Source organism: Anneissia japonica, unplaced genomic scaffold (assembly GCF_011630105.1).
Source record: "Anneissia japonica isolate Jap-2015-1 unplaced genomic scaffold, ASM1163010v1 scaffold2293_len299155_cov175, whole genome shotgun sequence".
Taxonomy (NCBI): Eukaryota; Metazoa; Echinodermata; class Crinoidea; order Comatulida; family Comatulidae; genus Anneissia; species Anneissia japonica.
Genome location: NW_022694961.1, coordinates 287,234 through 299,569, shown reverse-complemented (window position 1 = coordinate 299,569; position 12,336 = coordinate 287,234). Strand labels below are relative to the sequence as shown.

The window sequence follows — 12,336 nt, the reverse complement described above, 5'->3', positions numbered from 1 at the left end:
TTTTTTTTTTTTTTTTTTTTTATTAGGTATGAGGCCTCAGTTGACAAAATTGCAAAACTTGTTGCTGGAAATCTGCTACATAAAATTGAGTAAGTAGATTAAATTTGTATCTCCGATGAGGAGCTCTAGAAACACTCAGCTGATTGATTAAGAGATCTTTTTTGTATGGGTGGCTGTTAAGGCCAATATACTCTTACTACCTCTATTATACTGCCCTCATCGGAGCTTTCAAGTTTACGAGAACTTGTTTATAAAGCCTCTAAAAAGTGGCACATTCCACTTCATAAACATGAAGTAGCCTTATATAAAAGATGAAATAAATGTCCTTGGCCAGTACGTGCCAAGGAACGGAACGGAACATGTACAGACTGTAGTGTTAGCCTACTTTATATGTTCATATTAGAAATTAATATTGTTAGATTCCATGCACCAGATAGAAAAATATTATTTACAAAGTTAATAATGCATGCAGATACGTTTTTACTATATAATATAAAAGGAGTATTTTGACTGGCAGTGGTGCAATTTATATCCTTTGTTAAAATATTAAATCATTTTTCTATTCTTTAGACTGTCCAAAGGATTCTGTTTGCCAGGCAACCACATTGTTTAGTGTTTGTAAGTATTCAAAATTCCTTATATTTTCGTTGACCACAGCAGGGTTTGAAGAAGCCATTTCCAGGAGACCTGGTTAAATGAGCTTTCTTAATACATCTAACATTATTTTGCTGTGCACGTTGATAAACATCACAAGCAGACTTATACAAGCTTCATGTTTATCAAGCTGACTTAGTAATTAAGCATCATGTTAGGACTACTGTAGATAAGGAAATGCGTAAGGTATCTTACCACCATGGACGTAAATTTAACAACCTTCTACGTGAACATGCAATAATCAATGGAACGTGTAAGAACCCTAACCATATAATTACTAACTTAACTGGTGAAACATTATCTAAGGAAGAAGAATCTGTCTTAACATTTGGTATCCGTAATGGATTAGCTACACGACCAGGACTCTGATATGTTTGTTTATGCTGAATCAATTTGGGAACAACTTAATAATGCTGATGCTCTACCTAAATCATTCATTAAGCGTGAGAAAATGAAGAACTCAATTCGTGCAGTGACATGTAACTTTCTTGACTTTGATAACCGAAATTTAAATTGTGATGCCAAACGTATTAATACTTTAAAAATCTTACGTAATAAGTATGTAATTCTTAAACCTGATAAAGGAAATGGTGTTGCGATAATGAAGAAAACTGATTATATCACATCTATGACGAACTTATTCTCTGATTCAACTAAGTTTAAGAAACTATCTAACTGTTCATTAAACCACGCAGCTTAACTCCTTACAAGCATACCTCCGGACACTATGTAATAGAAATGAACTGAAACTGAATACAAAGAAATTCGTCCAGTATCAACCATGCCTGCTGGAGCCCATGGACTACCTAAATTACATAAAGATTTTGATAATATTCCACCCCTAAGACCTATTATTGACACGACCGGTACTTGTTATTATTCAGTAGCTAAGTTCTTATCAAGCTTATTAGGCCCTCTAACGGTTAATGATTTTGTCCTTAAAGATTCTTTTGATGCTGCTGACCGCATTAGAGCTATACCAAACAATTTATATAATTTAGGTTACCGATTTGTATCTTGATGTTGAATCTCTGTTTACAAATGTTCCCCTTACTAAGGTAATTAATATAATTCTTGATAGGGTTTACAATAAGAAACTGATATGTACTAACCTTAAGAAAAATTCGCTAAGGAAACTACTTAGAGATTGCTGTACTAAAACTTTATTTACATGTAATAATTAATTTTATAAACAAACTGATGGTGTCTCAATGGGTTCGCCTTTTGGCCCAGTTTTAGCTAATATTTTAATGACTGAACTAGAAGAATCTATAGTTCCTAAACTTATTGAATCAGGTACTATTAAGTTTTATACTCGTTTTGTTGACGACACGCTAGTATTAGCTAAGCCCAATGATTTCCCACAAATTCTAAGCTACTTCAATGCTTTTCATAGACAGATAAATTTTACTTTGAATCATTTGAAAACAGTGACACAGTACACTTTCTGGATTTACAATTTAACAACAGTGTAGGAAGCATGAGTATATATCGTAAAAATACACATACAGGTCAATATGTCCATTATGATAGCTTTGCTCCATGGAACCATAAGATCTCCTGGATTTGTAGTTTAGTTTCTAGAGCCCACAGATTGTGTACTCCTGATAAACTTCAAACAAAGCTTAGTAACATCAGGAAGTTTATGTCTTGGAATGGGTACCCTTTAAAAGTTGTTAATAATGTACTTAAGAAATTAAATGAACCTAAATGTATACATAGGCCTACTGATGATAGCTTGATTAAGAATTGGGTTAGATTGCCTTATCTAGGAAAACCAGGTGAATTCATTTTACGTAGATAAGGTAAAGATACACTTAATTAAAGAGGTAAAATTCATAACTTTATGGCAGTATAAAAATGTTTCCTCATTTTATATCTACTAAGGATCAAACCCCTAAGGAGTACAGAAGTTCTGTTGTCTATCATTTTAAATGTCCAGGTTGCAATAGTGATTATATTGGTAAGACAGATAGGTGCTTAATAACTAGACTTGGAGAACATTCTTCACGATCTGATAGTGTTATATTTGATCATGTTAAAAACTGTGAGGCATTACAGGGTATACTTGAAAATGATAATGTCGTCTGTAATGTAAGTAATAAGTTAGGTTTAATATTCTCTAGTACTAACATTATTGACAGCTCCCGAAACTGGTCTATCCTATTGTTTAAAGAAGCGTTCACTATACGTAGAATACACCCTTTGCTTAATAACAATGGGCTCAGAGCTTCAAAAGAGCTTTCTTTGTTTTTGTAGGTATCTTTGATCATTAGAGTAAGAATGCTTTGATCTTTTGTTTGAATCACTGCTATGTCACCTACTAGAGGTAATGTTTTGACAATGGTTAAACACTTTTGGTACTAGTGCATATAAGCTTGCTAATATGGATAATTTTTTCATTCCTGATTATGACATAATTAATGTTGAAATATTGAATCCCAACACGATGGCGTGTATTTCAATACTTGGAGTATGTATTATACTTTCTTATCTGACTTATACAGTATTACTATAATAGTAGTATAATACATGTAAATTTAATTAATTTGTGGGAGAAAGTTAGTTTCTGAGAGATTTTGGCCTTCTTGTGGGGTCCAGGAGGCTGTCTGAGTTTATAGAAGACACCTGCGATTCACGGGAGACATGAGACCACTGCTAGAGTGTAGGAAGACTGAAGGATAAATGGGGCATGTGACGCAGCGTGTAAGGCGTTGGACTTCTGATCGCAGGATTGACAGTTCAAGAACAACGCTCGTTGCATTGCTTGTGTCCTTAGGCAAGATACTTTACCTACGTTTGCCTCTGTCCACCCAGGAGTACAAGAGGGTACACAACTGCGCTGATTACTAACTGCAATATTATGGAATTGTCCCCATGGAGCAGAGTGTGTGTTTCCATACATGTTTGATCCAATGATCAAAGTAATAATGTGAAACACTTATAGGCTTAAGCATGAAGCGCTATAATATAAGAACGACATATTATTATTATTATGAATGAGCCACAGAATCTGTATAATTAGAGCTATGGAATCTGCAATAGTATTTATTAATAAAATCAATGAATATTGAAAGTAATCCTTATCTTTAATAGTGGAGAACAAGTCGGTACCGTTTATCTGCTACTCAGAAGAGCTGGAAGAAGCTGTAAAGACTCCAGCCTTTGTAAACCTGGGTCAGAAGTTGGGTGTACACGTGACGGACAGTAGTCGATACTTCACCCTCATTCCAAACTTTTGGACAGCACAAATGTGCTTTGATACTGCTAAGAAACTTGGTGATTTGGATTATAGTAAGTAAAATTAGCAGTATTTACTAATACCTTAATGGGGTCCTCAATGTGTTAGTGCTACTTTAAATTATAATTGTACATTTTTAATTAGTATTAATAAGATGATTATGATAATATTGTTGTAAATTTTTGTCATTTTTATTGTAATTATTGTAGTCATTGTCATTGTTATTGTAGTAATGTCGTTATAATAATAATAATAGTAAATACTTGCAGTACACCTATGTAGATAGTTCTGAAAATAACTGTTATTCTGTTGAGTTTCTCTTTCTTCTTTGATATTTGGATTAAGTTGCTTTAATTATGATCAAGAAAATAATCAGTTGTTGTTCAAATTTTTGGTGTTTGATACAGTAGAAGTGATAATCAGTGTTCTTATGTTGTTTTTATTTTCTTCTGAAGGTAAACTGCAGTTCGAAACACAGAATAATCAGTTGCTCCCTGAACAGCTTGTTGGCGATGAAACAAGACTTCCGGATGATGAATATGATGAAGGCAATGCTAGCCTCGATTGTGACCTTAAACAACTAAGTATTACAGAAAAGTAAGTTTAACCTTTAACCTATATTAATGTATGCATTGGGGAGCAAACTGCCACTACATTATTCTGTTACATTCCATTCTTTTACTATTGGAATATTTAAATAAATCCTATATTTAAAGTTATTAATTACATTGGAATTTTAAATGTTATACAGTATTTTCATTTAATTAAATGTATTAATTGCCTACAGTTTTAAATATTGAATAAATTCATCCAGTATCAAAGTTACATTCTTTAGAATGTTTTGGTCGAATTTTTAATTTTATATATACATATATATTTTTGTGCACTGCAATAATTTCTCACTCTGCCCTTTCTATAAGGTCAAAGGTTAAATGGAAATTTACACATTTTGTTTGTATCTTGCAGGTTTAGCATGACTATCTCAAACTCTTTGTGGATGAGGTTGGTTAAAATGCAGAGTAGCCAGCAGGATGCCTAACTCATCATCTGAAACAATGTGAAATATACTTTACCTACAGAATATACATTTAGAAATTTTGGCTAGGTCCACCGTAGAACCCTCTGCACCAACAGATACATTGTCCCTTATTCCACCAAAACAGGCAAAAAAAGGAAAGCAAAAATAACTAAGTTAAAAATAAATTTAAAAAAAAAACAAGTTTAGGGCCAGCCTGAAGAAAAAGAGAGACAGAAGGAAAAAATAGCTAAACCAAAGAAAGAGAGAGATAGCTTTTGAGGTTAGATTTAAAGGATGAGATGCTTGTAGAATTTCCGATTTTTAAAGGGAGTGAGTTAAAGACGAGGGGGCATTGAAGTTGAAAGAAAGTTTAAAAAGTTCTAAGCAGGGCCTAGGATAAAGGATAGCAAAAGCAGTTAACATGGATGGCCTGTTTAGCAATGAATTAATGTTTTCCCACAATATAGTATTTGTTAATGTTATGTCCTATCTCAGTATAAATTTAAGAAATGGCACTCAACTATAGCAGTGTATGTGTATATAGAATATATGTTCACAAAGACCTATTTATTTTATATGTATATTATAATATAATCTCATCTTTCATTATTATCAGTATTAATAACCACTTATATATTTCATGTACATTGTAGTGACTATTATACAGTAATACATAAATAACAACTACTACAGTACTTTGTATTATTTCAGTGTACTGACATATATGTAAAACCCAATTTTTATTTATATCGTAAAAATATATAACAACGAAAGTAAATCTCTTGTTATTTAGACAATAAAGAATATATTTCTGTATATGTGTATCCAGTTTTAATATTATGTATTTCTAAAAATATGCTGTCTATTAACATCATAGATGCTGTAAAATATGGCAAATTTTGAAGTTCTGTATTGACATTCCTTTTTGCCATACTCCTTGTGTATACTGCATTTATGTGACTAGTATATTTGTATTATCACCATAAACTCTTGGTTGATAGTGTGTACTGGCGGTGCTAGCAATGGGGCTTAAACCCTTCCATCGGACCAAGTATTTTTTTGGGTAAAATGTGTTATTTAAGCATCTTAAAATGACTTAGAATGGTCAAAAATCGTTCAGTTAAGGGGATTAGTCTCTTGACCCCACCAGGAATTACCACTTGACTTTCATTGGACTGCTTAGCCCTGTTAGACAGTTTCTGGTGCCAGCACTGTTCCTTAGGTGTAGTATGAATAATATTAGTAAAAGACAATTCTCTGTGGTACAGCTGTCACATACCCATGTTCACACTTTGCCTATGTGATTTGATGGAAAACATATTTCTTTCGACAACAGTGTGCCATCAAGAGCTCAGAGAGAGTCGTGTGTGCTTGGCTTTATATTTAATCTGATGAAATGGCAACTGTAATTCCGATACAATCATAAAATGAAAATTCATCTGGATTTTTTTAAGCTAGCTTCAATTTACAAGCCTTCTTTAAATTTTATATTGCGAAATATGCTTTGCTAATTTGAAAAGTCAATATCGGAAACAGTATTCCATTGAAAACAGTTTACCAATGTATGCGCATGTTGCAAATGTGAAAGCTTTGCTTGAACCATACCTTGCCAAGCCAATATTGCAACAAATATTATGGGTACCTGGTGAATCTGAATACCAATTCACTGCATAACAGTTGGTTTCAACAGTGCACTATATAAGACTCGACACAATTATGAATTATATTTTATATAAAGATCTATAATGATGATATAATCACTAACGTTAACGTCAATGTTGTATGCAGCTGATATGAGCATATCAGTTTTTTAAAACAATTAAAGCTTCAATTCGAGACTTAAAACTTTCTTTTGTGTGTTTATCTTTTGGTGCTTGTTGACATACTTTTTTAATTAACTATCATTTCGGATCGACTTGGACAAGTTCAACTGTATATTTATTTTCAAGTCAACACAAAGATTGAACCATCAAAAACAATACTGATATTATTTGTAATTTATTATAACTATCCATATAAACAACATATTACATTATTACGGATGATTCCTGACAAATATTGCTACATTAATTGCCAAAACAGTTGTGCAAAATGTTCTATGAGAAAACATGTTTAAAAAACCATTTGGAGTGCAGGTGCTATCACTAAATACATACCAACAATTACAAACAGCACTGTTACAACACCAAAATTGTGATGACCATTACAGAAGTATTAATATATATTTGTCTTTAATGTTGATGTATCAATGAAGTACTACACAGCCTAAATTTGACATAATTATTTGTTGTAATAACATACCAAACACCCGATGAGATTACAAATACTGTATACTGTTTACAATGCACTGAATCTAATCAATTAAGTCTATAAAAAAATGTTGAGAATACTTCCAGCCAATGTTGCCAGAAAAAACTGGTTTAAACATCAGCCTTCATTGGTTCAAAGATCCCTTAAAGACTTAATGGAGTATGATTGAGCACATCAGTCACCTAAAAGAAAGAAGAAAAAAAAACCATTAAAAGTTAGTGCCTGTCTTGACTTTTATGTTAGCGCTAAACGCTCTCTATAACAGACAACGAATCTTAAGAAAATACCAACGTTTCGTCACACGGCGATATGGTGCATACAGTATTTGGAAACTGCGCACTTTACTGCTTGGTCTAAAATCTTGCATGCATTGATATTCGAAAGCACATAGTTATTAATATAATGCATTGTTTAGTCAAATCTAGAATTTAGTTAGGCGTGTTCACTTTGTGAGGAAACACGGTTCAGGGAACCAATACAGAGACGTATGGTTTTGAATTGAAGGTTGCTAGTTCGATTCTGACAGCACCAAATTTACTTTGCGTTTTACTTTAGTTCACTATAATTTACTGGTCAGTTCACTTCTATTTGCTTTTGCACAAGCCCTGCTCACATGATCATGTTCTATATGGCTTGCAACTTGTCCACATACTGTATACTATAGGTGTAATATCACAAAAACCATATGAGCTTTAAATGGACAATAGAATACAAGTTGAACTTACCAAAATGAAAGAATAAGTTTATTCCTTGTAACTGAGATTCATATTGTTGTCCAAAATATTGACCAACTCGGCATATTTTGGTATTCTACCTGACTGAATTTTAGACCATATAGGCATATCTAATTTGTCAAAAAAAAAATAATAATCTCCAGATAAAATTGATTTTGAAAACATTTTTTCTGTACAACATATCACACAAATGGCAGAAAGAAAAACAAAATCAATTAAACAGAGTTAAGTGACAAAATAAACATTGACAACTTATAAGAAAAATGAAGAACCAAAGTCAGAACAGATGAAATGTGTACAACAGTATTGCAAGATTATTTTCCTGTTAATTAGTAAAAAATTTAACCATGAAAAAAACAATAATGATGACTTAATATTTATTTCTCCAAATTAACACACATCATTAACCCACAGATGTTCATTAAATATATCATTAATTATAATCTTGTATACCATTTCTTTAGAATGGAGGATATACAATAATATTTAAGATTTGCTTCTTGTTGGTTATAAGTTTGACTAATCTTATTCCTGGTTAAACTTAAAAGGAACTAAATTGAAAATATAATAATTGCATATTTTTAACAAAACCATATCCAATATATATATAAAAAATTTTCTGACACTGAAGTAAATAAATGGACAAGGTATAGAAATCGATTTTTTATACTCGCTTGGCTATTTCTTTGTGATATTTATTGTACTACACTCACCATAACAGAAAATATTATATTAAAACATTTAACACACATATTTATAGAAGTACATCATTAGTTATTTTCATACAATTTATTTTCCGAAAATAATATGTTGAGTTGGTATCAATATATTTTACTAGTTGAGAAGCTCATTTTGCTAGTTACATTTTTAACTAGCACATTTTAGCAATAGGTTGCTAGTGACTGAAAAAGTAAATTTCTAGCCCTGATATAACAATGAAAAATGAAGCTGTATTTATTAGGAATTACTCACCATTGAGAGTAACTTCAAAAGCACCTGTTGACAGAAGTTGAGTCTCAATAGCATTTGAAATGAAGAAGAGCAGCAGACATGCATATACCTAATAAATAAACGAAAATACATGAAAATACAGTGCATGGAAACAAACCGAAATTATCGTAATGATCCCTCCATATACAGTATAATCTCCCTCGTCTAGATGTTATTTTGCTATATAATTTCAAAATTTTATTTTTCTTTTTCTTCTGCCCTCCTCTGATGGTCTTAAAAAAAATGTCGCTAAAAAAAACAAGGTATAGATGAAGTCTGGCCGAATCGAGAGTATACACAACATGCTTTACATTATCAAGACACTATCAGATAAACATAAATCTGAAAATTGTGAAAAACTCTTACCTTATTTTCACAAGCCCAATGCCATATGTTGGGTGTGTTCATACCAGCAGATTCAAAAGGATTACTTCCAAACACAATCATACCCATAATCACAAGTTTAGCAATAGATAGAAAAGAGGCAATATTTTGGTTTAAAGGCGTTGGAGGATAGTTTGTGCCCTCTATGTTCAGGTCAGGATAACGCTGAGATAGGTGGTACCGGTATTCCTCGAAGGCCTTTCGGTACCCTCATGATATGCTGGAAGGAAAAATAAAATTTACATAATTGTGTACGCTGTTGATTTATAAATAGTAATCAGGAGGTATATAATTCAGCATTTTGGCATATTTTTCAGACTTGCATATTAAGCATCTTAAAAGCCTTTAGATTAGGGCTACAGTATATTTCCATTGGTATTCTTATTTATATTGTGGTTCCTGTTCAGATACTGTGTTGTGGTTCAGCCCTGCCACAGACTTGACAAAAGCACCTAAGGCATGATGGGGTTCTTCAGGAAGAAGTAAGTTTACAGGAATAAGTTATTCTGCCGAGTGTAGGTGAAGTGCATGGGCTCTTCTTGTAAAAAAGGCCAACATTTTCAGTGAAGGAGCAGTAAGCGACTGGAAGGTGCGTGCCTTTTTAGAGGTCGTGCTCTCCATGCACCTGGTAGATACACTACTACTACTGCTGTACTGATAAAACTGCAAAGGAATGGCATCCATTTACCGGGGGGGGCACTCACTTGACATCGGCGACGGATGTGTGACCACAATCCAGTAAAAAGGATTGTTTTGCGCTGAACAGGTACATAACGTATGCTACGTTTTTAGGATCTGAAAAATGCTCAAATTTGTAAATAGTGTATGTATCATATTTGAGGAAATTAAGAACACGTTTAGGGAGTGCGTCGCCGTGTGTGTCAGATAGCGTCTTTATTTGGAGTTATTGTTTTGTTATATGTTTAGGCCTATAGACATTCTAGGAATAACGTGTTGTCTGTAATTAAAGGGTACTGTAGAGGCCAGAGTGTTTAGGATTACTTTTTACTCTAAAAATACTTTACTTTGGGTTAAGATTTTAATACATTACATGAAAAGGGGTGCATTTTCTCTGCATTCCAAAACTTGTTTCTTTTCTTTTTGAAGCATGGTCACACACATGGGCACCAAGATCTAGATTCAGTGGCCCTACACCCAGGATCAGTTTCGGCCGGTTCGCGAACCAGTTCGGCCGTGATGTCTTTAATATCCAGAAATCAGGAAAGTGTTTTTTGTTTGTTTTATTAATTATTATTATTATTATTATTAAAATATACACTACATAAGCCTATCCTTATTTTACAATTACAAATTAATAAACTTATCCTGTATCTGTAAAGGGTCATTTGATCAAGTAGTACTGTAGGCCTTGCCTAGGTCTACAGTGAAAACAAGATCTAAAACTAGAATGTCAAAGTTTGTAACAGTGGGATATTAATACCCCAAGTTTGATAAAGAGCTTAGCTTCATATTTATCATTTTTAATATTTATTGCGGCAGACCTAGGACTAGTTAAGAGCAGACTAGCCTAACCTAGGCTAGGCCCCTAGGCTACATGAATACAGATCATTTCGGTCGCGGTTCACAGCCGCGGTATGGAACGCCGATGTACAAGCTAGCTTATTTACAATGTTTTTCTAAGTAAATTCGGTAGTGTTCTAAATAAATTTTAGGTAGGACCTAAATTAATGAGGTAACAGGAGTGCTACACCGACAAAAGGTTTTTACTTAACAATTTATAATTTTAAACTAGGTATAAAAAAGTCAATCTCAAACATAAATAAACCACATTTTAACATATTTTGTACATACGTTTTTATTTTAACAATATATTTTAACTATTTAAAAAAATTTAGATGGTATATTTGCAATACTTTTTTTTCCCTTTACTTTCCTCTAGTCTCCAGAGATCTCCTGTCATAAATATTACGTTATAATACTGTTAACTCTTTCCCATTCACATAGATCATAAAAGGCTGTAAAAAGAAAATACTGTAATACCAATTGATGCTGAAATAAACTGTTTTACAATTAGTCAAAAAGTAGTAAAATAAAAAAGAACTGTTTTCGTGTTTAACAAACGGCAGGCATGCCTAGGCCCAGCCCTAGGACTATACTGCTTTGGATATCTATACTGCTTTGGATTATACATTCGCGGTCGCACCTTTGGCGCTCCATACAGCGCGACCGAAATGCATAACCAAAATAGCGCGACCGAAATGATCGGATACTGGCTACATACATAGGTCTAGAATAGATAGGAGCGTCTAATTTTCCTGGACTGATTGGTGTTTTTTTTAAATCAATAAATATCATGAAATCATTTTGCCTAAACTTAAGATCGGGCCCACGACCGTCTGCAATCTCTAGGCCTAGTAGAGGGGGGCCAAGGCTACGCGGCGACAGGCTACTACTACTAGTTAGGGCCTAGCTAGCTAGAAGCTAGAAGGCTCAGACTAGGCCTAAGCCTAGAGAGGCTAGGATATGCTGGCCTACCTAGGGGCTAGGCCGCCCTAGTTAGTAGTAGTAGTAATTTTTCTATGAATAATTGGAGCTTACCAGTATAACACTTTCAGTGATGGACCAGAAAAATGGGAAAATTTAGGAATCTGCCTTTCTTCTACTTTCGCATCGGTTTGACTTATTTCTCTGTATGTGAGAAAACAAACAAGAAAGAACACAATAGCCGACACAAACCGAACCTCCATTTTTTTTTAGCTACGAAATTAAATTACCACACTACCTACCGATTGGTACGTACTTTGAACACGAGTAGTATTACTAATTCATCTGAATAATCATTATATTCAGTCTTCAAATAACCTTTGTTAGATGGCTTATATACAAAATTTGTAAATATTTGTGCCTTTAAAATTTCCACAAACAAGTAAATCACATCCAAGTACTTTAAATAAATATAAGTTTTAATACCCATTTTTGAAAAAATAATTTCAGACTTTCTAATCGAATACATCTTAGCTTGACCTATGGCTTGACCTGACGAC

At 33.3% G+C, this 12,336-nt stretch overlaps 2 protein-coding genes across 2 annotated transcripts; one reads left to right on the top strand and one right to left on the bottom strand.

The window, feature by feature from the left end:
• Nucleotides 1-28: 28 nt before the first annotated feature.
• Nucleotides 29-5,731, top strand: LOC117101359 (protein timeless-like). The gene is made up of 5 exons (XM_033241333.1): nucleotides 29-89; nucleotides 571-618; nucleotides 3,751-3,948; nucleotides 4,351-4,492; nucleotides 4,862-5,731. Exons 1-5 carry the CDS (start codon nucleotides 29-31, stop codon nucleotides 4,932-4,934), a joined length of 522 nt encoding a protein of 173 aa, XP_033097224.1. The 3' UTR covers nucleotides 4,935-5,731.
• A 1,164-nt stretch (nucleotides 5,732-6,895) lies between these two features.
• LOC117101358 (thioredoxin reductase-like selenoprotein T) lies at nucleotides 6,896-12,067 on the bottom strand. Its single transcript, XM_033241331.1, has 5 exons — nucleotides 11,891-12,067; nucleotides 9,314-9,551; nucleotides 8,930-9,017; nucleotides 7,949-8,067; nucleotides 6,896-7,405 (listed from the first exon to the last, which is right to left on the bottom strand). Exons 1-4 carry the CDS (start codon nucleotides 12,037-12,039, stop codon nucleotides 7,967-7,969), a joined length of 576 nt encoding a protein of 191 aa, XP_033097222.1. The 5' UTR covers nucleotides 12,040-12,067; the 3' UTR covers nucleotides 6,896-7,405; nucleotides 7,949-7,966.
• Between the last annotated feature and the right edge of the window lie 269 nt (nucleotides 12,068-12,336).